At 39.4% G+C, this 27,774-nt stretch overlaps 2 protein-coding genes across 2 annotated transcripts in view; one reads left to right on the top strand and one right to left on the bottom strand.

The window, feature by feature from the left end:
* vps8 (VPS8 subunit of CORVET complex) overlaps positions 1-26,145 on the bottom strand; it is a 58,213-nt gene extending 32,068 nt beyond the window's left edge. Inside the window, exons 1-7 of the mRNA XM_050070919.1 lie at positions 25,997-26,145; positions 21,386-21,454; positions 18,800-18,930; positions 17,266-17,362; positions 14,618-14,650; positions 12,562-12,616; positions 1,445-1,569 (exon numbers count right to left, since the gene is read on the bottom strand). Coding sequence (XP_049926876.1) covers positions 1,445-1,569; positions 12,562-12,616; positions 14,618-14,650; positions 17,266-17,362; positions 18,800-18,930; positions 21,386-21,454; positions 25,997-26,068 — 582 coding nt within the window. The 5' untranslated portion in view covers positions 26,069-26,145. The remainder of the gene's footprint in view (positions 1-1,444; positions 1,570-12,561; positions 12,617-14,617; positions 14,651-17,265; positions 17,363-18,799; positions 18,931-21,385; positions 21,455-25,996) is intronic.
* Positions 5,770-10,627, top strand: LOC126406566 (DELTA-sagatoxin-Srs1a-like). The gene is made up of 3 exons (XM_050070920.1): positions 5,770-5,919; positions 8,201-8,317; positions 9,957-10,627. The coding sequence occupies exons 2-3, from the start codon at positions 8,250-8,252 to the stop codon at positions 10,381-10,383; spliced, it is 495 nt and encodes a 164-aa protein (XP_049926877.1). The 5' UTR covers positions 5,770-5,919; positions 8,201-8,249; the 3' UTR covers positions 10,384-10,627.
* Positions 26,146-27,774: the final 1,629 nt, after the last annotated feature.

Here is a 27,774-nt window from a genome sequence, read left to right as displayed (position 1 = left end):
TGTCCACACTTTGCAGGCTCGCAAAAGGGCGAGTCTGTGACAACCAATCACATCCATTAAAAGAATGAGTCATACCTAGCAACACAGTCAACCACTCCTCCTCACTAAGGTAAAAGTTTCTGTCCCTTCCTTGCTACTCCTTACTAAAAATGTTTAGGCTAAGTTAGGAGCTCTCTAAGAGTATTCTCAGAGAGTTTGTGAATATGGCCCCAGGGGTCAAAACATGTGTGATGATTACAGCTGTCAATTCTTTTCATAACCAAGTATACTGCCCATCACCCAAAAGATTGTGGTTCAAGCCATCATGAAGTGCTGTAACACGTCTGAGTGCGTTTCAATGGTAAATGCCAGCATGTGTGGCCACTGCAGTTGTACTACAGTTCTACTGTACACTTATAGACCTTTTCATATAATATTCTGTTGCTAGGGAACAGCTTTGGCCCCTGTTTATTTCCTGTCAGCTACTGTGTTAACAAATAATGAAACAGGTTAGGGTGTGCATAATAATTATATTATGTCACAGTTTCATAACTACACGAATTGTAGAAGCTATGATATCTATGGTGTTCCGGTTCCTGCATGTTGCCCTGTGAAAACAAAGCGAGTCATGTTGTTAGTGTGTGCGGTGCCGGTGGTGTCTCCTCTCCTCCTGAGTAAAAAAGCTATGATATCTTCAAGCTTCTCAACAAAATCCAAATTTTACAAGATAACATTTGAACACATCATGAGAATGTAACAATTTCCCTGCGCCTATTACTAATCTTTACTGATGAGAGCTTGAACACATCATAATGTAACTCCACTGGCTGCTAACAGCTAAAGTTAACAAGCTCTCCTCCTGCCAATTTTAACACGGATTCATTGTTCACAATGTGGCATTATCAGGGAAACAATAGGCTGCATCCGCTGATGCATTAATAGTGAGTTTACTGCGTGTTTTTGTCCCGACAGAATCCCGGGGAAGATCTCTGTTTCTCCCAAACATGTCTTTTATTGTACCCAGAATGACAAGACAAAGTTGGTGTCAAGCCCTGCTATACCTGTCCTTTGGCGATACCGATGTTCAGCCAATTAAATGATGCCTCCCAAGAAGACAGGGTCTTCAATAACAATGTGCTCACTAGCTACAGAACTGCATAAAGTATTTTGATAATCAACACCAAGTCAAACATGTTCCTTCGAGAAGTATCAGTCATTTGGACGACAGCCTGAGAATTTCAGTCACAACCATCGTCTCTGTCAGAGCACCACTCAGCACTCAGGACAAGCTGCCACAGACCAAACAACACATACAGTATTCAACACCACCCTGCTGAACTTTAACAAGCTGCTGTTAGACTCATCAGTGTCCTGTGTCCTGTGTCTACCCTTTTGAACTTTAAAACTCTAATCAACACCCAGTACACAAACCTGTGATTATATGCATGTGTATCTGAGTATATACCTGTCCTTTGGCGAATCCGCAGAGAAGGCGTGAGCAGTCATGGTTGATACTGAGGGCAGAGACAGCACCAAACTCTGCTCCAGTTGCCTTGGTACCCAGACAGAGGCGCAGAGCCTGATTGGTATCTGGAGAGGAACATGAAGAGAACATTTAGCTGTGGAAGCACCGGTACACACTGAGAAAATATGGAGATGATAAAATGAAATTAAATAAAAAGACAGAGTCAGAGTTCTCACACATCTGTACCAAAACACAAGACACTGGCACCAAATGAAGAGCTGGAGATGCAATAAAAAACTGACACTTGCAAATAACCAACTCAAACAACAAAGCATGCACCAAAGTAGCTCGGCCAAACCAAAAAGCACATGAGCGATGACGTCTCAGAGGCAGTCAGGCTGAATACAAAATAAACATTAAGCTTCAGTGACCCATCTGACACAGATTGTTCATACCTTTTCCTGCCCGGGCATCATTATGTCAGCAATATAAAGAGACATGGGTCAGCCCTGCTGCAACCTCAGCCCCACTTTCACCCCAGTCAAACCCAAACAACATCACAGTATCAACTTTGTATTTGTGAACACCAACATTTCCCCTAAAAATTATAACAATCGTATAAAACATAAAACATGCCATAAATATTTTACGCCTACGATTTGCTTTTAGAAATGACTCGTGCTTTTGTTTAGCTAACTTCTGCTTTCACCTAAAGCATGTTAGGAGAAGGTTTCTGTTCAGGGGTGTCTTCAGGTATCAGACATTTACATGTAATGCTTTGTAAGACATTTTCAGGATACTTTTTCATACAATTTAAAACAGATTTTAATCTTCTTTTCCTTAATCAAGCATTGCAACTTGAGTATAAAGGTAAGTCGTAAATATGTTGTCTTGTGCAAAGGTAGGCTTTATGTTAGGATATGGTTGTTGGAGTGAGCTGCCAACAGAAAAGTGCAAATGTATCACATCAGAAATGTGGATTTCACACAGGAGAGCTTGACTCATTTTGACAGAAAGAAATTTAAAAATGTAAAAATGAATTAAATGTTTGTGACAATTAAGACCTTACAAAATTAATTCAATGACTACTTAATGACTCTTATTTTATATAAAATGTATTTATTTAAGACAATTTAAGATTTTTTTAGGACATGCAGACACAATGTGTAGGTTACACTGGACCTCTTTACACTTCCGTTACCGCAGCTCAACAATATCTATCATGTTGAGCTGCAGTAATGCCAGAAACACACCAAGCAGGGGTGAAGTGCAGCCTGCAGTAAGCTGCCACTCAATGTCAACAGAAAGCTGCAACAAGTGCTCTGAGCTGTTTGGTCTGGGACGGGTTTGGCTATTCTTCTAGCAGCTTTTCCATAGAACAAAATTAAACTATAAATTAAACAGTGATGCTAGTAGACCATTCATGTATATGAAATAAGGGACAAGATAAAAGGACAGGGGAACAAAAGAAATCTGTAACTTCCCGTGTTTTAAAGAAAACAAATGATTTTTCATTCATCTTGTGGAGATTTGTAGACTGTTCTCTTTGGATTTAGCTGGCTGGTGAAGTTTTAGAGTGTGGAATTGGTGTTGTTATCTTTCTTCTCATATCAAGGCAAACCAGTGAGTCAGTCCTTATTCATTTGGCAGTTGCCTGCTGTTTAATCATTCTGAATGTGTGTCACAGAGGCTGTGTTTTATCAGAGGAGAGGTCTAAAAACTCTGTTTTTCTGATGGTATTTCTCCTTCAGGGAGAAGTTTTCATTTATAAAACAGCTGCTTGTGGCTGTGAAGAGTGGTCAAGAGTTTAAATACTTTGTCAGTGATTATGATTGGCTAACTAATGACCCGTGTTAGATGCACTGTTAAGGCTCAGACATACTTTCCACACTGAACATCTGCAGACAGCTGCAGCCAGGCAAAAGCTCACAAGTTTTTATTTATAGTATAACTGAGGGTCTGCGTCAGCCTCCAGCAGTAAACTGGAGGGCTGGGAGGAGAGATTACCATCCTCCTGCTGCTGGCACTGGTGAAACTGAAACTAAGATGTTGCTGTATCTGGAGTAACTGTCTGTCAAATATCCAACTTGAAACTGACTTCACCGTGGTGAGACTGCTTGGCTGCAGTTTTGGACTGGACTGGAGTGTGAAACAAAATAGTGGAGCATGCACAGTCAGTGCGTTTGCTGTGTGTACAGTCCACCTGCTCACAAAAGTGGGCTGCATGCAGACATTCGCACAGGGGTTCGTACAGACACTCGTGGACACTGCTAGATGACAATATTTACGTCATGCAGACCAAAGCAGACCCTCATGGACACAAACGCGTGTAAACTATGAATTGGCCCTTTAGCATCAATATATAGAGTTGTTAACTGATCAAAGACCAGTATACAGTCCTGCTGTCATGGATCAGGGACAGATATTTATCCAAAATAGTGTGTGTGTGTGTGTGTGTGTGTGTGTGTGTGTGTGTGTGTGTGTGTGTGTGTGTGTGTGCGTGCGTGCGTGCATGCGTGTGTCTATACTGGGGGAAAGAATAAGTTAAGAGATTACTTTTATGTTAAATTATAGAACACAGTTTTGGATTATTATTCTCACTCCTGCAGTGTGTTTTCCTGAATCCTATATACACATGTTGGTCCTCGGTACTTGTGCCCAGACAAAAAACAAACAAACAAAAAAAAAAACATATACAGTTACTTGTAAGATATGAGTACCTGGCTTATCCCTACACTTATGCATAGGAGTTACAGGTACACACTACACAGGCTGCTGGTTTGGAGCTCTGACTCATTCTCTACACCAGTTTGAGCACTGATTACTGCTACTGCAAATACTCATTTATTTGATTTCATTAAACTGATATGACTGCTGATAGAAACTGTTTTAAGGACACTTTTATTGGTACAACCTGCAAACTACTACCATTGTAATGGCTATAACTATACTATATACACTAATACCCTTACAGCTAAAACTACCGTTATGAATACCAGTAACATAATTTTTACTTTTGTACTTACTATCATTCAAGGCCGTAATTACAGAGTGTATTGGAGAGGACATATCCCCTCTTATATTCAAATATGCTCAAAATACACTGGTTCTAACCAGCCTGCAGCACTCATTCTCTCTCTCCCCCTTTCACACTTCACTGTCCTATCAATTAAAGGTATAACGCCCAAAAACTAATCCATAAACAATATCCGATGGGTCACTTCAAAAAAGACTGAACCTGAAGGAAGAAAACTGGAGCACTCTATGCAATTAAAAATGTATTGAGGGTTTTGACGCACAGCGTCTTCATCAGAGCCCAAAAAATGATTGTGTAAAAAAAAGGTTACAATCTGTTGATGTTCGCATCAGTTGTTGATAGGAAACTTATTATGATAACACCGAACAGTAACACTTGACTTCACTCAAGACATGCATTAAAGATAATGTCAAGGTCAATACATCATTTTAGACTGAAACTGTAATTGTGGAAGTAAATAATATTTTGGTAAAGCGTGTCAGTAATTTCATGGAGTGGAAACAACTGTTTTAAGTGGATACAGACCAATTTGCAAGTGCTAATGGATCAACCATCACTAACAGTAGCTATCAAAGCTAGGCTACCTGCACTTATGCAGCCACACATCTTTACGTCTTTATAATGTTATACTTGTCAGATAGCTCAAGTGACATCTAAGTAAAGTGTTAATCATTCATGGTGTGCAGCTTGTCTAATTTACATAGACAGTTTCATTCATTCATTTCATTTGTCGCCCCCAGTGTTGACTCCATGGCTACTGCCTTGCTTTTACTGTTTCTGCCTAACTGTTATTATTTGTTATTTTTGCATGCTACCACTATGACTAACTGGTACTACTATTATCACTTACTAAATACATTTAAACTTTTATCTATCCTTGTGTACTGACTTCAGTAATAGACAAAGCCATTTAAAAGAATTCAAATCACTAATTCACTGTGAGTAAAAACCCTATGCAAATTAATTACATTATATTTTTGTGGTTGTCTTGATTTTCTATCACTTAGCAGCAATTTTAATTTCATGGTTAGTGAATTAATTTGCGTATTGCTCCTCCTTACACTCTGTTTTGTAGCGTTACCCAGCAAGTCTTTACCCTCCCAGTGACACCCTGTGCAAATAATAGATATGTATTTTAAAAGGTCCAAATAAAAGTCCACATTGATGTAATCACTGTGATCCAGTCCTTTCATGGTGATAAGGTGGTGGCGAGTTCCGGGAACAGAGGGGGGAGCTGATACTGGAGGGGAGATAAGGAGGGAGTCAACTGGTGCCTAAAGCTCCTGATTACCAGAGTCAATAAAAGCTGGTGTCTGAGCGGCTCGTGTGCAATGTGACTTGACCACCACATCCTGCCTGACACTTGGACCAGCAATCTGTCAGCTCCAACATTTGGGTTTGGCTATTTTTTAACTCATCATCTTAAAATCGTAAAAAGGTGAGTAGTTCTATAATCAAATAATTTCTGACTTTTGGACAGGAGAAATTTATGATTGTAGCCCAGTTTGTAGGCTAATGTTGCTGTACTCTTGAAAGTTTCATGAGATTTATTTTTCCATTTTCCAGGTTGACATTTTGTCTTATTACCAGTTGTATTTAATTTTTTTGACACCATATGTCACCAGGTAATTAGTATTTTTTTCTATTCTTAATTTGGTTGTAGTCTTAGTCCTGAGATCAAAAGTCCATGTGTGCTTTAGTCATATTTAGTTAACTCCATCCATCAACATTTTAATGCAGTTTTAGTTCCATTAATTTGTTTATTTTGGTGGATCCCAATTAGCCTCTTTCCCCAACATTAAAAATGTCCACATTAAACATATGTACAACCATGCAAGTTTAAAAAGCAAAAATTGTGCCAAACAAGCACAGAAAAATGCATTTAAGTAAGCGCTGAGAACGTCCTACATTCCATAAAAACCCTGCACATAACGGTGTATTTTAAGAAGTTATTCATGGCTCTAGGGATAACAACTTCTTGTCTATCCACAAAACGAGTGGGGTATGTATGTGTTTGGCCAACATAATCTCAAAGAGCTGAAAAAGATTCAGATACAACTAAAAATATAGATTTCCTCATTAAAACAAGCAAATGGGAATGTGATCTGATTTCATCTGGGGGCCCAGACGGTCTGGTATGGATATCAATACTACTACAGTACTATGATATGAAGAGTGGAGAAAAAGTCTAGCAGTGTTATTTTGGGCTAACTGAAGTTTATTGAGATCCTTTTTATTAGTATCAGACCTACTACATGACTGAAAGATAAAAAAAACCTCATAATTATTTGCTCTGATTAACTTGATCTTGTTTGAAACCTTGTATAAGAAACAGCTGCAGAATAGCCATTTGTTGTGTTTCTAATTGTAACTGATGTAGATTTACATTGAGAGGCACTGTGAGATTCCAGGCAACAAAGGTTTGACCAGTAATGCATAAACTTATCTTCCAAAATTGGCCAAAATTTGTCCAGACACAACAGTGATCTGCTGAAAAATTGACAAAGACAAATTATGCAGTATTTGGACAGGAGGTGTAGCTGTTACTTGCTGTTGATAAACGGGACTCAAAAAACTTTTGCAGGACGTAGCAGGAAGGAACATGGAAGTGAATAGTCTGCCTTGTAAGCCCATTTGGGCTGGGCACCTACTGATGCAAGATACTACATTGATATGAGAATGCAAACCCTACATCTAAGAAGATTTTTGTTGTTGAACATAATTTAGTCCATCTAAATATCAATATAATTTAGCACTATTGAGTTGTATATATTGTCCAGTATAACATTGTGACAATAAATCTGACAATTCATGAGCAGTCAGGTAAAAGTTGTTTGAAAATCTGCAGGGGAGTTTATCGTTAGTTGTGCTTGCAGATGTGCTGGCAGTACAGGAAGCAAAAATCTAATCTATCTCTCCTTGTAAATCAATGATTACAAATAACTAAAAAAATATGTCTGTTTGAAGTTAAGATTAGGCGTAAAACCTTTTGTGGGTTAAGCTGTGGGGTTAAAGGAATACTTTACCCCCCCCAAAATGGCCATTTTGTATATCAATTAGTCACCCCATGTTATGCTGAATTTTCTCGCATGCCCCAATGGTGAGTGAAGAATCCAAAAACAGAGAAAATTCCTGATGAATTGAAGTCGGAGGCTGCATATAATAATAGCAAGACTATATCAAAACATCTGTTTACAAACTCTCTCACAACTCGTGCAGTATAATTCAAGTCTCATTTATCCAGTCGGACACTCGGCATTTCCAAATAGACAGTGCTTTCCAATGAGGAACTGAACATGAAGTTAAACATATCTATGCCCTTTATATAGCCAGACTCCATTGACACAAACGGTAACTTGACCATGCTAAACACAGGAACTGCTGGTCTACTGATGCCTCAATCAGTAGTTTGGTGTTTTAAAAGGTTTTGTTCAAATTCAAAAAGGTCATATAATAGCACAAACTAACTAACTGATCGAGAGTGGTGAGTATGACACAACTCTGTCATTGAACTGCTGAATTTAGTGCTTTGAAAATGAATTTAGTTTGTAACTCACACCTTTGTATTTAGACTTCACACATTCAGCTGTCACCAAATCACACATTGGAATTCTCACAAACACTTAAATTAATCAGCAATGCATAAATTACAATCTGACAAACTGTCACTCTGCTTCACAGATGCTGATTTAACCAAAATTATGCTTTCTTGTCTCTAGTTCACAGCCAGCTTCTTCCTCCGCCACCACCGCTCCACACCTCATCACAATGCCTCATCGAGCCTGCTCTGTTGAGATTAACAACAACTCCGGCTGCTACACTCTCGCGAACCCCAGGTTATGCATTGCTTTGTCTCTTTCTGGAGGTATTGAGAGTACTTTTAAAACTCTTACGGTAGCTCTGTGTGGTTTGAGGCCATTTTTCCTGGTTTGGGCCCTTTAGTTCCCATGGTGGGAAAACCTAATGCTTCAGCATTAGGGGTGTAACCATACATCAGTCTGGACTGATATACTGATTTAATGATCAATGATCCAATAATAAGGGGAAACATCTAAACATATCCTCATCTTACGGTTTACATCCATGTCTGTGAAAATACAGTAGCTTCACACCAATTCCCACAGAAGATCTGTACAATCAGCACAGTTTAAAGATTAGTGTCAACAATTCAGTGTCTGACCGTATGTCTCCCCTTCTGTTCTTGAGATATGATTCTAAGTAACAGCCAAAAAAGTGTTTTTGTAGAATATTGTGATGTCACAGTAAAGTTGACCTTTAACCTTTGGGATATAAAATGCCATTACTTCATCATTTTATCCTATGTGTGAAACTGCGTCATCATTCGGGTATGAATTGTTGAGTTATGGCCAAAAACATGTTTTGTGAGGTCACAGTGACCTTGACATTTGACCACCAAATTCTAATCAGTTTATTCTTCAGTCCAAGGGGACATTTGTGTCAAATTTAAAGAAATTCCCTTAAGGTGTTCTTGAGATATCTTGTTTACAAAAATGAGACAGATACAGACCTTAACCTTTGACCACCAAAAACAAATCAGTTCATTGTTGAGTCGAAGTTAACATTGGTGCCAAATTGAAGAAATTCCCCAAAGCTGTTCTTGAGATATCACATTCACGAGAATGAGATGGATGCAAGGTCACAGCGATCTTGACCTTTGATCCTTGACCACCAAAATCTAATTAGTTTATCCTTAAGTTCATGTCAACCTTTGTGCCAAAACTGAAGAAAGTCCCTCAATACGTTCTTGAGATATCACATTCACGAGAATGAGACAGATAAGGTCACAGTGACTTTGACCTATGACCACCAAAAACTAACCACTTCATTCCTGAGTCCAAGTGGACACTGCAAATCAAAAATATCATAGCAGATTTTGTGATATCAGCAAACTTCGTATCTTATCGTATCGTATTGTATCGTATCAAGAATCAATGTAACATTATATTGTGATGATACTTGTGATTTAAACCCCTATTTAATACACAGATATTTTAGTCAATAGTGTGCTTACAGTGTTGTCACAGCAGTTTAGGTTTGGCACTCTTCTATTTCATCAGGACAGTGCACAAAACCAGGTTGATAAAGGAATGGTTTTCCCAGTTTGGTGTAAAATAACCAACACCTCTAAAATGGAACACTAATTACAAGTGGCTGACCTCACCAGTGCTCTTGTAGCCGAATGGAATGACATGTTATCACATCACATCCCATATCAGTAGTATGCTCAGCTGTACACATACTTTTGGCCACGTGGTGTATTCCATAATGGTCATGCAAAATTACTGCAGAATGTAATTGAGATTTAAAAAAAGAAAAAAAAAAGGTTTACTCCTTGTGTGTGTACTCATATGCCTGTATAAGACACAAAAACACTCATGAACATTAAATCAATGGTATAATTTGGAGAAGAATATTTCTGGAGGAACCTGTCTGATTGTGTCTCTCCTTGTTCAGGGTGTTCACTGAGAGTGGCTGCTGTGAGATCCCTCTGCCACCCATGGTGGGTCCCTGCTCCGCTGGCAGCGCTCTGTTCAACAAGACCACCGGCTGTGCGACTGGCTCCGTTGGTGTCTTCACCTATGACCTTTTCAATTCTGAGATGAATGACTATAGCCACATCATGGCTGTCATGTACTCTGTGCCCTATGACCGAAACCTCTACTCCAACTGGTTTGCTGTGGGAATCTTTGACAGAGGCAACGACTGCGACTACAATCTGTATGATATCATGTATAATGGAAGTGAAAATAACTTTGCAAGAGCAAAGGCGGATGGCTCCTGCATTTCTTATCAGGGCGATTATGTTATGGTCAGTGCCTCCATGTCAGACTCACATGAGGCAGTCCTGAGGGTGGATGTCAGTGATACTGACATGTATTAAGACAAAAGAAGTAGGCTCCTACTGTTACTATGTAAAGCAAATGAGATGATCACAATCATTTTAATAAAATATTTTAACTATGTGTGAAGCTCAATCAACTGATAAAGTTGGTCACTAGCTAAAGTGGTGCTTTGAATCAGTATACTTAAGACATAGTACACATGATTGTACACTAAATATTGGTTATTCAGATGTGATTTTAAAAAGTTGATGCCTAATTAGAAATAAAAACATGACTTTTATGTGTCAATCGAATCATGTCCTCTTTGTAAGACAATGAAATTAATATGTTTTGTTAGTTCTCTCAGACACTTAGAAATCTAGTTGATAGATGGCCGTTTCTGGACATTGTGGTGCCCTTGGCCACTGGTTGCCAACCTGGTGGTCCCAACTGGTCGCCAGAGTTTCATAGGGGGGTCATAAGGCCTTCTTGATTTTAAGGGGTTTAATAAAACAAAAAAAAAACAGTAAGCCTATATCTAAGATATGTACTAATTTCTTTGAGGAAAACTAAATGAAATTGATATTTTAGACTTTTTAGAAGTCCAGATTATTATTTAAGGTATAAAGTCAGGATAAGACAGGATAAGGGAACTGTAAAGACCTGACCATAAGCTGTACTCAGCTAAACAGGGGACCCACCCCCCTTATTGTTTAGAGCATTCGCATTTGTCCAAACTCCATGAAAAACTTTAAAGCATTTGAGGATTTATTGGACAAAATTAAAGACATTTCTACCATAATTTGATGCAGAAAAGGCAAAAATTGATGCAGAAAAATTCACCAGTATTCTGGGAATTAAGCATCTGACGCTCAAAATTTCCTGGAGGACGACCCTCCCTCCATATCATATCTAGCTTCCGGGTTTAAAGTTCTATTACTAGAACAGGAGTCTGCTCATTTTTTTCTCTTTGTTTACTTTCTGGTTTTTCTGCATGAAAATTGTGACTAATTAGAAGCAGTTTCCTTGCCCATCACAAATTTTGCTTGTAAATGTGTGAACACAAACCAAACTCGAGGCTATATATTAAATAAATTGGTCCGGGATTTATACCAAAGCAAACAAACTACAGGTATGAAAATGACCTAAGAGGAATTTCATGACCTGTACGGAGGCCCGTGTCTTGTACTATTGATGAAGTCAGCCTGTGTTTAGATGTGTGTGAGAAGGACCAACACTGGGGGGCAGCAGAGTGTTTGTAAAGGCTACAGTCTGTATGACTTACTTTTGTCTCAAAAGGAATTTGACTTGTACCCACACATATATAGACCATTCTTTTGAAGAGAATGTAATGTTTTCTGTACACCATATTATAGAAGAGGCTTATTGTTTAGGAGATGTCATGCATTTAAACATATGATGTCTTTTTAAACTCTTTATCATAAAATAACCTAATGTGTGATAAAGAGCTTCAAAATAGGTACCATATTAGCTTGCAACCTCCATTTGTCACAGTGTTAATACCAACAAGACATTTCCTGCATGCTCAACAATAGTAACAACATCAGGAACACAATACTTACCATTGCTTCCTCACAATTAAAACACATTTTAATGATTTAATTGGTAGTAAAGCATGGTTCCACCAGAATTGTGCTGTGAACAGGTTTCACAGTGAAAGGCAAACAGGCAAAAGTGTGTTTTTGAAACACGTCTCTAAAGTCAAATACTGCCAGTCTCGCACAGTTTATGAGGATCTACAAAAAGAAATGGAAGCTATTTAATCCTGGTAGAGGACAATTCATTTCGCTTTAAAGCTGGAATCACCCACAGAGGTAAGACTAATAATTCTGAATATAGTGTATAAACCTACTGTGGGTAGTCCCTTCAATTTTTCATAATAAAAGCTACCATGTGCACAATCAGAACATTACAGACTTTACCACCTCCCATGTGGTAGTATTAAAGAAGACCCTATCTCAGACAGTAAAGCACAAGGCTACTGCTGGAATTGAACGAATTGAGATCACACTATGTTGTACAGTATGTGTGGCACCAGCACATCCCGATGAAAAAAGTAGTGAAGTATTACTTCAATAAGAAATAACTTGGAACTATACCGATTGAGCTTTATCTACACTGTTTCTTTTATATTTGAATTGTAATACGTTTCAAATGTGAAAACAGAATTTACACCACTGTGTGTATATAAGGAGCAGAATTAAGTTTAGACTCACCGAAGACCAGAGCCAGACCATGAGATGTTCCTACAGCAATCACACCCGATACTGTCTGAACACAAAAAATGTACAAAAAGATTTAGTCAGTAAAAGTTGAGCAAAGACAACACACAGACAAAATAATAGGGGTGGGGGGAAAAATCAATACAGCATAGCATTGCAGTATTGTGTGGTGATATTTTATCGATACACGGATGCCAAGTATCAATCTTTTATCATATGCATTATTAATTTTTGTAAATGCAAATTTTAATACAACTTTTGTAACCGGAATAATAAATCAATTCCTTTTTGGGTCCACTAGTTGGCGCTGATGTTCTTTTTCCTGGTGAGGTCAGTGGCATTTGGCAAGAAGTTCATCGAAATAAAGATGGAGGCACCGGAGAAAGAAACAAGAATCGGCCGTTGGTGTTTTAATCACACGTCTGGACTATTTTTAATTTTTTAACTTGTAAGGAAAGAATGACTTGGATATGGCATATGTGATTTGCAAGCAGTGTCATTTGAGGATAACTGATAACTAAAATAACACTGCCCATCACCTACTTCAAAGATCTGTGACACTGACTGTTGAAAACGAAGGCTTTTGTCATGAGCTTAAAACACTCCGTAGATATGTGACTCCATCCCTACGTTTTTTTTAACCAACACAGCTGTACCAAAGTTCTACAGAGAAGTGAAGCATAAAGTTGAGGATTCTTTGAGTACAGCAGGAAGGGTGGCATTAACTTGCCTGGACTTCAAGGTCAGTGGATTCATATGTGACTATAAGGGCACATCATCTCAGAGAACTGGTGACTGCTATCTCACGTTAGCTAACTAGAGCAGTACACTAAAGTCACACTGGAGCAAACATTGCAGACCTCCTGCAAAATGCAGCACAAGAATGGGGGATTGTGGTTGTAACAGACAACACTTCTAACATGTGTGGCGCCATTTAGTAAGCGGGATAGATATCTGCATGTGAAGTGTTTCGCTGACGCGCTTAATCTGGCCTCACAGAGGACGTTAAATCTGCCAACAGTACAGTCTGTCAGGTGTATGCAGCATTTCTGACAGGTTTTATGACACTGTTGGTCAGTCTGTCTGCTTTGCATCACATTTTGCTACAATAAAAATGGTTAAAGTCAGATGAACAGACTAAAAACTTTGTCTTATGAGATAAAACTGATGCTGACAAAGTTTTGCTTTAGGGGAAATAATTTGCAGTTGGAATAAAAGGTAATAAATCACAATATATGGCAATATATTTTATCGCAATACTCTGAATATTGCAATATTGTGATAATATCGTACTGTGGGTCCTCTGGCAATTCCCACCCCTGCAAAATAGGAGGAAACACCACAAAGTAATATCACACAATCTGCCTCCACCAGCACTGAAATAGTCAGGGACCACAAACACAAACCTGTCCTTTATAACGACAGTGGTTTCCCTAAAGTTTGAACATTTTTTCAGTAGAGGTTTTCTCATTACAATGCATTATACCAAACTATAAAACCTCTTGCAAATGTACATACCCTCACATTCTCACCCTGCTTCTCCCCTACGTCTCTCTCACTATTTTTACACTAGAGAATTGAGTTCTGTGTAAATGCTCTGGCTGCACTCAAAAAATATGCTCAACTCTATTTTCTGTTGTATTGTTGTGTACAACCTTCTAAAACTGGTCTACAATAATGTTTGTAGTTGATACAAATTATCAAAGCAATTCAAATAAATGCAAAAACCTTGAATGTGGTTCACCCCGTTGGCCTAATGGTTATGGTGCAAACCTGCACTTCGATTCTGGCTAGGGTTCCTGTCTGCCTGTCTACTATCGTGCTGATAAAGGCAAAATGTCAACAGCAACACTTCTAACTTTATGTCCTATGTCTCCAGTTTATAGCCACATTTAAAATTATGAAATGACTAAAAATGCATCATGAAAGCAAACATAGTCAGCCATGGAACGTCATAGACAGTCATAGGGTGTGTTACCAAATTGTCCTTCAACCTAATACCATCTCTTTTTGCTCAGCTGAATTCATAGTTGAATAAATTAATACTCACTATAGCAGTTGGCAGTCCGGCATCCACTTTGTCCTGAGCAAAAAATATACAAAAGTTTTAATTATGCTTTAATACATAAATGCATTGGTCTACTGCAACAAATGTACAATTCTAAAGCTAGTGTTTAAGAACAGAGTTTAGTAACAATAAATCATGCAAATAAAATCACTTTAAGCAACAAAACCTACAAAAGAACCAGAGCAGGCATTCAGAATTATCAAGAGATCATCAACTTTTGACTATAACAGAGCTCAGATCACTGCTGTCTGACAGTTTTCATCAAGTAACTCAATCCAGTGACTCAAACCCAGAGGTTTCCATTAGCTTTAGTGAACCAGTTAGTAGTTTAACACCCCTCATATTAATGATGGGTTGTTGTCAGATGAGAAATAGAAAGATAATTAAAGACATACATGAATTGTGTGATCATCGATAATAATAGCCAAAATGCTCTGTTTTTATTTGTTTTAGAAAAGATAAGATAAGATGCATTTATTGTCACTATATACAGTGATACAGTGAAATTTCAAGTGCCCTCACAGTGACATTTAAGATTTTACATACATTATGTGAATTCATACACACACACCCATACACACCCCCACTCATACAACAACTAACACAAGATAAAATAAAATTAAGAAAATATATATGAAAATATATATGAAATTGCATTGATGCATGACAGTCATTGCACAGACCTGATGTTCATTGCACAGACCCGATGGTTTTCTTTTTGACATCTCAACACTCATGACACCTGTGAATCTTTTTGATTTCTTAAATTAACTTAAAAGTAGTCATCCTTACATCATCCTGATCTATACAATCAGCACAGTTTCAAGGTGGACACCTAGGATGAGTGTCATCAATTAAGTATCTGACCAAATGTCTTCCCTTCTGTTCCTGAGATATGACACTGAATAATGGCCAGAAAAGTGTTCTGTGCAGAACATTATGCTGTTTCTGTGAAGTTGACCTGTGACCTTTTGGGTATAAAAGGTCATCCCTTCATTATTTTATCCTATTAGACATTTGTGTTAAGTTTTGTCATAATTAGCATATGATATCTTAAGATATTTCCTTACAGTGTCCTTGAGATCTCTCATTCACAAAAATGAGACTGACAAGGTCACAGTGATAATGACCTTTGACCACCAAAATGTAATCTGATCATTGTTGAGTTCGAGTCAACATTTGTGCTAAATTTCGAGATAATCCCTCAAGCTGTTCTTGAGATACTGCATTCACAAGAATGAGATGAATGCAGGGTCATAGCGACCTTGACCTTTAACCCTTGACCACCTAATCTAATACATTCATCCTCGAGTCCAAATCAACCTTTGTGTCAAATTCCCAGAAATTCTTGAGATATCGTGTTCACAAGAATAAGACAGACAAGGTCACCGTGACCTTGCCCTTTGACCTTTGATCACCAAAAACTAATCAGTTTATCGTTGAGTCCAAGTGGACATTTGTGCCAAAAAACCTCTCAGAGGCTGCGCCTAAACGTAACTTCACTCTGGGGTGTTATTTAGCCCGTTTCCGAATGAGATAGACATAGTACCAATGGATGCATTAGGTCTGTGATACTCAACTTGAGGCCATGGGCCAAATCTAGCCCGTGATAGGTGGCCAGGTCACCTGTCAACCATTTTCTGATTCACAATGACAACAAATTAATTCACACTGGGATATGTTTTTGTTCTATGAATGTAAATAAGGTTCCAGAGTGCATTAAAAAGCATCAAATTTGAGGTTTTTTATCAATAAAAGAAAACTTCTAAGGGAGGATCCCCTCGAAAGAGGTTCTGGCTATGCCCTGAATGTCAAGTCATGGAAAAGCTCCTGCATACACCTCACCTGCAGCACTACACCAACTGGATTTGGCAAAAATGAGTGTGGACAGCAAACATCAAAAACAGGCAGTTCATTTGTTATATATACTGTACTGATACATATTAACGTTTGTTTATTAAATGGCCCCTGTTCTCCCGTCATTTTATACAATTGTCCCTGACTTAAGTTGTCCAGTTTTACATGATACCACTACCTCCGTGCTACCTATAAAAATGAGCTCACAGCCTCTTAGAAACAGTAATGTCTGCCAAGATCACCAGCAGCCCTGCGGGTCTCAGTCACAGGCGGGCACACACACAAACACACATGTGCAGGTGCAGTCATAGGACACACACACACAGAGGTATGTACATCCACATGCTTGTGTGTTAGAATTCACAAGTGCATATCAAAATACATCTGCATAGCTGAGTTGTACTTATTACACACAGACAAACATACATACACATTATGTCGTTTTGTGAGTGATCCATGAGCACTGTTTTACTCAGTGATGATCTGAATATGTAGGATGCTTTAGTTGCTTTCCTCCATTTTTTCCTTTTTTTTATGTTGTCTGAAAATATGCGCTCTGGGCTCAGGTCCTGGCCTGTTTTAATTTCATGGTGTCTTGTAAGTCTATGCAGGCTGAACATATCTGTTGCATGACACAATAAAAATTCATTCATTCATACATACACATGTGGGACTTAAAGTAAATAATCACACAAGCGTATGTACATGTATCTTGTCCTCCGTGAACCTTTCCACCCCCATAGTGCATGCATGGGCGTGTGTGTTTTTCTTACAGCAGCAGAGACGATCTGTGCAGAGATGCCCTTCAGGAGACTGTGTCGAAGAACAGACCCATGAACAGTTGCATTCAGATCCACAGTCCTTCTCCGTCTTCACACATGGACATGTCCACACACAGACGCACGTCAACACAAGTAGACATGTACACAGATCAAACACGCACACAAAGAAGACAGTTTCCATTTTATTACCATGGACATGTAAAGACAAGAAGGTGTACATCAAAAGCATGCAAGTAGTAGTGAGTGTTTGTGTTGTTTGTTTGGCGGATGGACACTTCTTCGTGGAACTACTTTAGGGTGAGGATGTACATGGTCTGTATTGGTTCATGTTTGTGCTGCTCTGGTTGCTGCAGCAGCATCTGTATGGAGTCACACACATAAAGGTTCTAAATAAAATATATTTCTAACTTCAGCCTACAGTATTTCAACATTAAAAAGACTTACTTATTCTATTTAATTTCAAATTAAAACTATATGTATACAGCATATGGCATGTGGGGTGTATTTAATTTAGGCATATTAAATAGTCATTTAAATTGTATTCAGTTTTCATATAACATTTTAAAACTTAATGTGTTTATGTAATTTAAAATGGCTTCACTTATTTAGCACAATGCATTTTTTGACTGTTGTTATGCAGAGTATGTAAGTTTATTTATACAGCACTTTTCCAGAGTCCCTCAAAATAAAAAAGAGACTACAGATACAACATACATTCTTAACAAGACTACAGACATAAAGTAAAAATTATTAAAAAATATAGAGATTAAAAAATGCACCCTAGAAGCTGCTTGTTTTGTGCACGGTGTCCTCAGATCTAAAGTCCAAAGGGACAGAGCTCCATAAGAGCCAACACCTCAAAGCACAGTCTCTTTAGATTTGAGGCTGGAGCAGCGAACAACAAACAAACCTGATCAGTCCTCAGAGACCTACTGCTAATATAGGACTGCAGTAAATCTCAAGATCTCAAAAATGACAGCAAGAACCTTGTAAAAGTTTAGCAGCATTTTGGGCCACTTGTAAACCATCAGGGATGTTTTGCTAAAACAGGTTGAAATGGGACAAAATCAAAGCACAAATAATTAGGGGTGGGGGGACTCCATACAGCATAGTATTGCAATATTTTGTGTGGCAATATTGTATCTATACACAGATGACAAGTATAGATTTTTTTTAACATATGAATTATTAATATTGCAAATATAAATGAAACTTTTGGTAGCCTTCTAGAATACTAAAATAAATTACCTTTTCAGTCCAATAGATAAATTTTGCTGCAATGAAAATTATTTACGTAAGATGAACAGACTGAGAACTTCACCAAAACAGATGTCGTTAAAGATTTCCGTCACGGACATCATTTGTAGTTAAGGTAATATATCGCAGTATGTATCTATCATAGCAATACTTGCATATTGCAAAACGTTTAAAATTGCAATATTATTGTATCGTGATCCAAGTGTCATGACAATATCAAATCTTGGGGCCTGTGTGTGTGCGCGTGTGTGTGTGTGTGTGTTCATGCCGTTTGAGGTGTGCTGGGTCGCCACTGTCAGAGCTGGCCAGAGAGGAGGTGTCACAGGAGTGAGCATCCATGTTGTCTGTGTTTAGCAAGCAGGTGTCCTCCAACACAAATGGTTCCTCCTCATCCTCCAGCTGCAGACAACACACAGGACAACAAAACAAACACACCTCAGATAGATGGCACCCAAAGGATAACAAAACAAACATACCTCAGCTAGACGGCTCTCTTACATTTATAGTGGAGGGGGATAACACTGATGTTAAATCTGCTGCCAACATCATCTTCCCAGTATCACACACAACTTCAGTCTGTTTCAGCCCTGTGGGAAGTATCTTTTGACAGTTGTTGTCGGCTACTACCAAACTGAAGAGCAGCAAAATTAACCTATAGAGCCAACTTTGTAACCGATGAAAAATATTGTCGGCAGTTAACCGATTAATGGTGAACCTCTTACATCACTATTTTTAATGTTTTGGTGTAATTTTTTTTCACACTGCAGCCACTCCCCTGCTCTCTGTGTCAGGGCTGAGCTCCTCCAAATACATACACACACACACACATGTGCATGCACATGCGCGCGCACACACACACACACACACACACACACACTACATAAACACAGAGTCGGCGATCAGCGGAGCAAAGAGATGGAGACAGTAAGCTAAAAAAAGAAGACTTTCTTTGTGATTAAAAGCCAATTCTTACACAAGCATAAACATGCAAAAAGCAGTATTAGTTTTGCTCTATCTGCAGTCTCATCCACCTCCACCGCTGCAATGATTTACACACGCACCGCACACTTAAGTACTAATCAATAACATTCTGAAATAAATTATTCTTTTGATAAAAATTGTTTTTATTCCTCTAGAAGTGCTACACTGCTTATTTAAAAGGCATTCATGCTTTTAGAAATTGATTTGTCTATTTACGTGAAATCAAAATCGTGTTTTTTAACTTATGGCCTTAGTGCCTGGAGAGATACACAGATGTACCTTTAATATTTATACACTATACCGCAAATGATTGTGAATCAGTTTCACCTGTTTTGGTGCAAATGAAAGTGTCTCCAGGTGCAACGGAGAAGCAAAAGCAAGACAACCAAAAAGGGAATGGTTTTGCATGTGGTGGCCTCAGACAGTTGCTCTCTCCTTATCCTTCCTGACTGATTCCTCTCTAGTTTTGTGTTCTGCTAGTGTCCTTGTCACTACTGGTAGCATGAGGTGGTACCTGCAGCCCAATCAGGTTGCACAGGTAGTCCAGCTCCTCCAGGATGGCACATCCATACATGCTGTCACAAAAAGGTTTGCGGTGTCTCCCAGCTCAGTCTCAAGAGCATGGAGGAGATACCAGGAGACTGGCTGTTACACAAGGAGAACTGGACAGGGCTGTAGAAGGGCATCAACCTGGCAGCAGTATCTGCCCTTTTGCATGGGGAGGAACAGGAGGAACACTGCCAGAGCCTTCCAGCAGGCTACTGGTGTGCATGTTTCTGACCAAACTGTCAGAAACAGACTCCATGAGTGTGGCATGAGGGCCCGAAGTCCTCTAGTGGGACCTGTGCTCACAGCCCAGCACCATGCAGTTCAATTGGCATTTACCAGAGAACACCAGAATTGGAAGGTCTGTCACTGGCACCCGGTTCTCTTTACAGATGAGAGCAGGTTCAGACTGAGCACATGTGACAGGCGTGAAAGAGTCTGGAGACACCATGGTGAACATTATGCAGCCTGTAACATCGACCGGTTTGGCAATGGGTCAGTGTTGGTCTGGGGAGGCATATCCTTGGAAAGTCACACAAACCTTCATGTCACAGCCAAAGGTACCCTGACTGCTGTTAGACACCAGGATGAAATCCTCAGAGCGATAGTCAGACCTTATGCCACTGCAGTGGGCCCTGGGTTCCTCCTGGTGCAGGACAATGCCTGGCGGGGCCAGAGTGTGTAGGCAGTTCATGGATGATGGAGGCATTGATGCCACTGATTGGTCCTCTCATTCCCCTGACCTAAATCCAACTGAGCCCCTATGGGACATCATGTATCGGTGCATCCAACGCCACCAAGTATCACCACAGACTGTCCAGGAGCTCACTGATGCCCTAATCTAGACCTGGGAGAAGATCCCCCAGGACACCATCCACCAACTCATCAGGAGCATGCCCAGACATTGTCTGGAGTGCATACAAGCATGCAGGGGGCCATACACACTACTGAGTCACATTATGTTGCCGTTATAAAATTCACAAAGGTTGGATCAGCCTGTGATTTAAATTTTTTACTTTGATTTTCGGAGTGATTTCGAATCCAGCCCTCAGTGGGTTGATGATTTTGGATTCCATTGACTGTTTCTACGTCATTTTGTTCCCAACATATTATACAATGTATATCAGTAAAGATTTTCAACTTGAATAATTCGTTTATCAAGATCTGATCTGTGAAGTGTTCCTTTAATTTTTCTGAGTGTATACAGAGAGAGAGATACAAGAGATGTAGGGCAGCTGATAAAATTACTTTCAAAAAGTTTCATCATACTGTTAAAAGTGCTTGATGCAGTATAGCTCAGTGTAGTAGTCAGAGAATAACATGTTACCTCATTAAGGATGCTCTCCAGTGTGGGAGGTGTGTCCACTTGGGGAATGTCAAACTCCTTATCATCGATCTGAGAACAAAAGTTTTACAAAAACAAAGAGGGTGAGAGAGCAGTACTTGTTCTGTTGTGTTTTCTTTGTTGTGTGTATATTTGAATCTCCTTTGTCTGTCATCTCCATGTGTTTTATCCCAAATTAACAACAAAAAGCACTCATCAGTACTATTCAACCATTACTTAAGTGACCAGCAATCCAACCCCCACTGACTCAAGACTTCCAGTACTAATTCAAACACTGGTTTTCTGAAGTAGACTGAGCTTCCCCGAGTTAAGCAGACCTGTAAAGCTCTGAGGTTATTATTCTCGCCTAACAGAGGCTTAAGTGTAGGTCCAGTTCATGTATATTTTTTTGTGACAAATGAGGACTCAAAACACACATGTTCAATGTGGGAAAGTTTTGCACCTGGATGTTTATTTACCAAGAATTCTTGCCAGAATCTACTTCCCTTCCCAGTGAAAACACTTCCAGGAACACTTAGTACTCTTAGTATGTGGATGGATGGTAAATGGGCTTGCACTGGTATAGCGTCTTTCTAGTCTTTTAATCACGTAATGCACTTTCACACCTCATGTTACATTCATCCATTCACACACACTTTCAAACACTAATGACCAAGGCTACCATGCAAAGTGCCACCTGCTACCCAATGTAAAAATTCACCCTCGTTCAAACACCAATGACCGACAGCCATCTGTAGTAATTTGGACAGAGTCTTCAAGTTTTTTTTTTGTTTTGTTTTATATCTAGTGTTAGTAGTAGTAGTTAGCACACATTAGCTTGGAGGGCTAACTTTGCTTGTTGGCATGAAGGTCACTGCCACCCTCAACATCCCATCAAATCCCGTACAAACTCTCAAACTCTGTGGCAAAAATGATTGAATAGTCGAATATTCATATTGAACAGCCAAATCCAATGCCACTGACAGAATTCTCAGGTGGGTGCAGCCTTAAAAAATATCTAAGGTGGTTGGTGTTTTTCACATTGTACAGTACCTCACTCACAACATTCCATAAACAGTATAACAATACTACAGAGCCCCAGTCAAATCACAGTGTGATTTTATTTTGTCACATTAACTTTTGCGTTAACTCAGATTTGGTTTTACATGACAGCACATGACATAGTGCTGTGTTGCTGTACCCCATTTCCATAGGACCAGTTGGTGTGTTGGTTCAGTCCAGTTAAAATACACTGAGTTTAGAGAAACACACTGCAGATATTACAGAGAGAAGCAATGATGAGACACTTTGTATTATGTATTTATTGCTCATACCTCCTTCAAAGGGCTGACCTCTTACAGTATACAGCCATCGGCTGTGAACACGGTCACAGCTGCTCTACCTGGCTGTGCTGGTTGAAGCTGTGACTGTGGATGTAGTTAATGCTAGGGCTGTGGCTGCAGTTGTGATTGTACCCATCAGTGCTATGGATATGGCAATGGTAGTTGTACTGTGGCTGCTCTTCACTGTTCCTATTAACGTTAACCAAGAAAGTATCTTCAAGCCACACAGCACTGCAAATGAACTAAATACTTTCCATGCAAACTTTGAAAACAACTTCCCGGCTGAGGGAGTACAAGAGGCCCAGGACCCAGGCCCACCAGTAATATCCAAGGCAGATCTGTGCAGATCCTTCAAAAGGATTAATCCACACAAGGCGCCTTGACCTGATGGCATCCATGGCCAAGCTCTCAATATGGGTGCAGATCACTGGCAGATGTCTCCACAGACATTTTCAACCTCTCACTGCTGCAGTCTGCAGTCCCCACATTTTACAAGAAGACTACCATTGTCCCTGTCCCCAAAACACCAAAGCCCTCTGCCTAATGACTACCGCCCAGTAGCACTCACCTCCATCATCATGAACTGCTCTGAGCAGTTAGTAAAATCTTCATCACCTCCTTCCTCCCTGACTAAGTGGACCCATTTCAATTTGTGCACAGGCCAAGAGGATCAATCACCATTGCCATCACCCCAGTCCTTCACACTACCTTTTCCCTCCTGGACCAAAGGAACATGTGAGAATGCTATTCGTCTGCTACAGTTCAACATTCAACACCACTGTCCCCTTCAAGCTCTTCAACAAGCTCGTAGAACAAGGGCTCTTGACCACCCCCTGTGATTGGATCCTGAACTGCCTGATGGACAGAGCTCATGTTGTGCAAATAGGCAGCACCGTATCTTCCACCCTGACCCTCTCCTGCACTCCCCATTCATGCACAACTGTACCACAAACAGCTTTAACTGGATCATCAAATTTGCTGATGACACAATCATCATCAGCCTGATCCCTGATGGCGACAAGACAGCTTACAGAGAGGGGGTCAGAGCTCTGATATCTTGGCGCCCATACAACAGCCTCCATCACAACCACAGCAACACTAAGGAGTTGACTGTGAATTACAGGAAGAGACAGGGAGGAAGACATGCCCCCATCTCTATCTTTGGGACTACAGTGGAGAAATTCAGCAGCTTCAGGTTCCTCTGGGTTCACATCAGCGAGGACCTGACCTGGACTTGCCACACAGACAGGATTACCAAGACAGCGAGAAAACTGCTCTTCTTCCTCTGCAGGCTGAGGAGGTTCAACATGGACTCCAGAATACTCCGTAACTTCGACAGGTGCACCATCGAGAGTATCATGACCAGCTGCATCACTGCCTGCTATGGCTCTTACATTTTTACAATTAAGATTTTACAGATCTTCATGGTGCTGAAGATGAATACATTGAACATAGCTTTTTGTCTCAAAGACATGCTCTATGTTCTAAATAAATATATTACAAAGCAAAAATGAAGCAAATAACAAAATTGTAAACTTTGAAGCACATAAGCACATTATGGTAATATGCCTTCCTTTACAGTCAGCAGTCAGAGCTTACAGACTGCTGGATTTTTTTATAATATATGTTACTGAATGGAGGGAAATTTGAGACTGTAAACTTGGTTTACTTCGATCAAATTAACAGCTTCTCCAGGAAAACATGAATAACCCGTTTATGATTGGGTTTTTGAAGTATCCCATTTATGTGTTTGAGCATGTAAACACCATATTCTGTTCATGAGAAATCCCAATATGCTAGCTGGAATATTCTGAAAGAAACAAAGACATATACAAGGAATATGAATCACTCGATTTCTCCAAATCCCAAATATGAACATAACCAGAATATGTCTCATAATGGGGTTATTCATGTCCATGTAACTGCATTCACTATTTTTTTTACATGTGAAATGGTTTTATTTAACAGTTACAACACTTTAACAGTTTAAATCACACATTAGCGGGTGCTGGGCTAGCAGCCTGTCTGCAACATGCCAGTCAGTGTCAGAGAATTGTAATGTGAAACTGCTTTATTCTGGTTTGAATTAACTGGCCTAATTGCTTTAAAGTGGAACATACCTATGTGGACAACGCAGCTCCTGGTAGTAAAAAAAACAACAAAAAACCCCTGAACAGTGAACGCTGAAGGAATTCTAACCCGGAGAAGTTTTCAGCTGGTTGCAATGTGAAATCCTCATCACTAAATCTTATGCAATGATCCTTAAAGAGAAAACTCTTAGCTTGGGACTCGTGATTTAGAAGGACTCCTAGTGGTAAGATCATTTGTGCATACTGCCTCAGATCAGGTAACATGAGTGAAACACCTGTGGTGATGGACCAAGGAGCACAGAGGCTTTTAGGAAAACCTGCTTGTCAGTGAGCACCTTTAGACTTAACTCAGACTGTGCAAGTCTTACTGCTAATCATAAATAATACAACATGTACATACACCTGCAGTTATTGTATGTTATGAACCATGTATAACATACAAAATCCTCGACATGTCTTAAATACAACATCCGTTTGAATCAGTTACTCCTGTTGGTTGGGCGTGTAGGAGGTGAATCACAACGGGAAGTAACCGCGCTTGAATGCACCACGGACGACAACTTGCACATTTAAACCTTCCTTTACTTTCAAAACTCTAATAATATACTGTTAGAGAGCACGTTATTAATTCACTGTCTGAGGCACAGCTACTACCAACTTGTCTTGTTTGAATAATGTCTGGCTACGTTTTGACAGCGCAGAGTGTGAGCTGCAGACCCAATCACGTGATAACGTTCAGACAGTGTAAATACTAGTATGTTCATAAATGTGTTGGTACAGTCATAGAAGTCAACCTTAAAACAGCAACATTAGTGGTTTCAGCTGAAGCCGGTGTCTTTAGGGCATTACTACAATTAAATAATACGACCACAGCACAGAAATTTTCACTATAAAATTCCAACCAGCCTTCCTCCTGACAATGGCCATCTTCAGGAGAATTTAACATGCGTAACATTAGCTGGGCCTCATCTGGACCTGTCCCGGGCTTCTGTTGAGTTGGTTATTAACACAAACGTGTTTTGTTTTTTTCCTATGACCACAGAGGAAAGTATAGCCTAGTGTAAAGTGTAACGCTAAGACCCCCATGGTGTATCGACGACGGCAAAACAACAGACTGCTGCTGCAGAGTTAACTCTCATTCCAGTCTTCCATGACATTAGAATAAGTATAAAGTGTCTCACCGCGTCCACCTCCATCAGGTTGAGCTGTGAAGAAGCAGAGAGGAGGCTGCGGGCATCTGGAGAATCCGACATCGCTGTATTTACATTCACAGAGGGGCTCGTCTGTTTGTCCCATAGGTTTCTCCCTCTGCTGCTCCTCTAACAGGAAGTAGATTAATTACAACTTCCGGTTGAACTTTTCAGAATAAATTTACAGAATTCACAAATTGGCTGAAAGCATCCCGCAATTTTTGCAAAACTATTAATATATATATATATATATATAGATGTAACATATATGTGTTATAAATATGTGATAATACTAGTACAATAAATTCATAACAGTAAAATACGGCAAAATGATAACATGTTAAAATTTTCTATTATAATAATACAGGTTCATTCATTTGGGCTATTCATTCAAGAAATTTGAAGCCTGCTAATCTCGAAACACGGAGCACTAATGAGCACTGTTGCCCATAACAACCACTATACTATAGTTTTTGTTTAAATATTAAAACAAGCCATCAAATTCAGCAAGCTGCCTCAGTAGCTATATCTCACTGCTGTCTTCATCTGTTTCTGTACAGTGTGATCGTTTATGACATTGCAGGTGATGACAGGGATAAATGGGTTGAGCAGTTGGTTTTAGTAGAGCTGGGACAAAAAGGCCACTGCTCAGGACCTGGGTGACACCAGTTTCAATCCCAGTGAACCAACACCAATAAAAAAGTTGATTAATGGTTGTGTGACAGCCAGGTGAGAAGTCAAGCAAAATAAATGGCAGCCTAAATAATGCGTTAAGGACTATGTTAAGTGAAATAGGTAATAGGTTGTGGTAAATTAGATGTATGATAGAAAAAGACAATGCAGCAGCAGGGGAGCAATAACTGTGCTGTCTACGTTATTAGGAGCTGGTGATAAGAGACAGAAAGGCAGCAAGTGAGTACTGTTCTTTACTTATCAGAGGAGGGAGGATGACTTCATTGTTGTTTTTGTTTGTTTGTTTTATTTTGACTCACCCAGAAGCTACAAATATTCGAGCTGAAAAAAAAAGCCTTGGATTTTTCACTCTTGCCCTGCATGCTGGTTAGTTTGTGCAAACTGTTAAATTTTTGCCAAATTTGAAATGAGACGTAGAATAAAGTGATTTGATGAAAGGTCACTGCTTTAAGATCACATTTGGTTATTTTTTGGCCGATGGCAGCGTTTGTAGCACATGAGGTATTCAATGACCATCGGAAAATTTGAAATTACAACAACAATTTCTATGTCTAGTTTCTGGCTATGATAAATGCTGTCATTTTGTCAGTTTTAAAGAAAACATGCCCTCCAAACCCACGGGGTGAATGAATCTTGAAGACAGACAGACTGTAACTTTAATTAAGTACAGGTTTGAGTTACCTGTGCTTTACTTAGGTATGTCCATTTTATGCTACTGTATACTGTTTAAAGGCAACTGTACCTAACTATACATTTCTGAAATTAATGCTGAACCTCTTATTTCCCTCCATTTATCTGACAACTGTAGCTGGAGTGAAAATAATGTAATAAGCAACTGTTCTGAGTACTTTTCCTTTTCAGTCTATAAGCATATTTTGCTGATACTGGTAATAATAATTGTAATAATAATTTCAAATGCCAGACTTTCATTTGTCATTTAACGAGTATGATTACAGTATTACTACCTTTACTTAAGGAAGAGATCTGAATACTTTCCCACCAATGCACTGTTCTCCCTGACACCCTGCTCTGTATACACACAGTTGTATGACACAATATCAGCATAATCTCAAAAT

This window comes from Epinephelus moara, chromosome 19, assembly GCF_006386435.1.
Source record: "Epinephelus moara isolate mb chromosome 19, YSFRI_EMoa_1.0, whole genome shotgun sequence".
Classification (NCBI taxonomy): domain Eukaryota; kingdom Metazoa; phylum Chordata; class Actinopteri; order Perciformes; family Serranidae; genus Epinephelus; species Epinephelus moara.
This window is presented reverse-complemented; position numbering and strand designations above follow the sequence as displayed.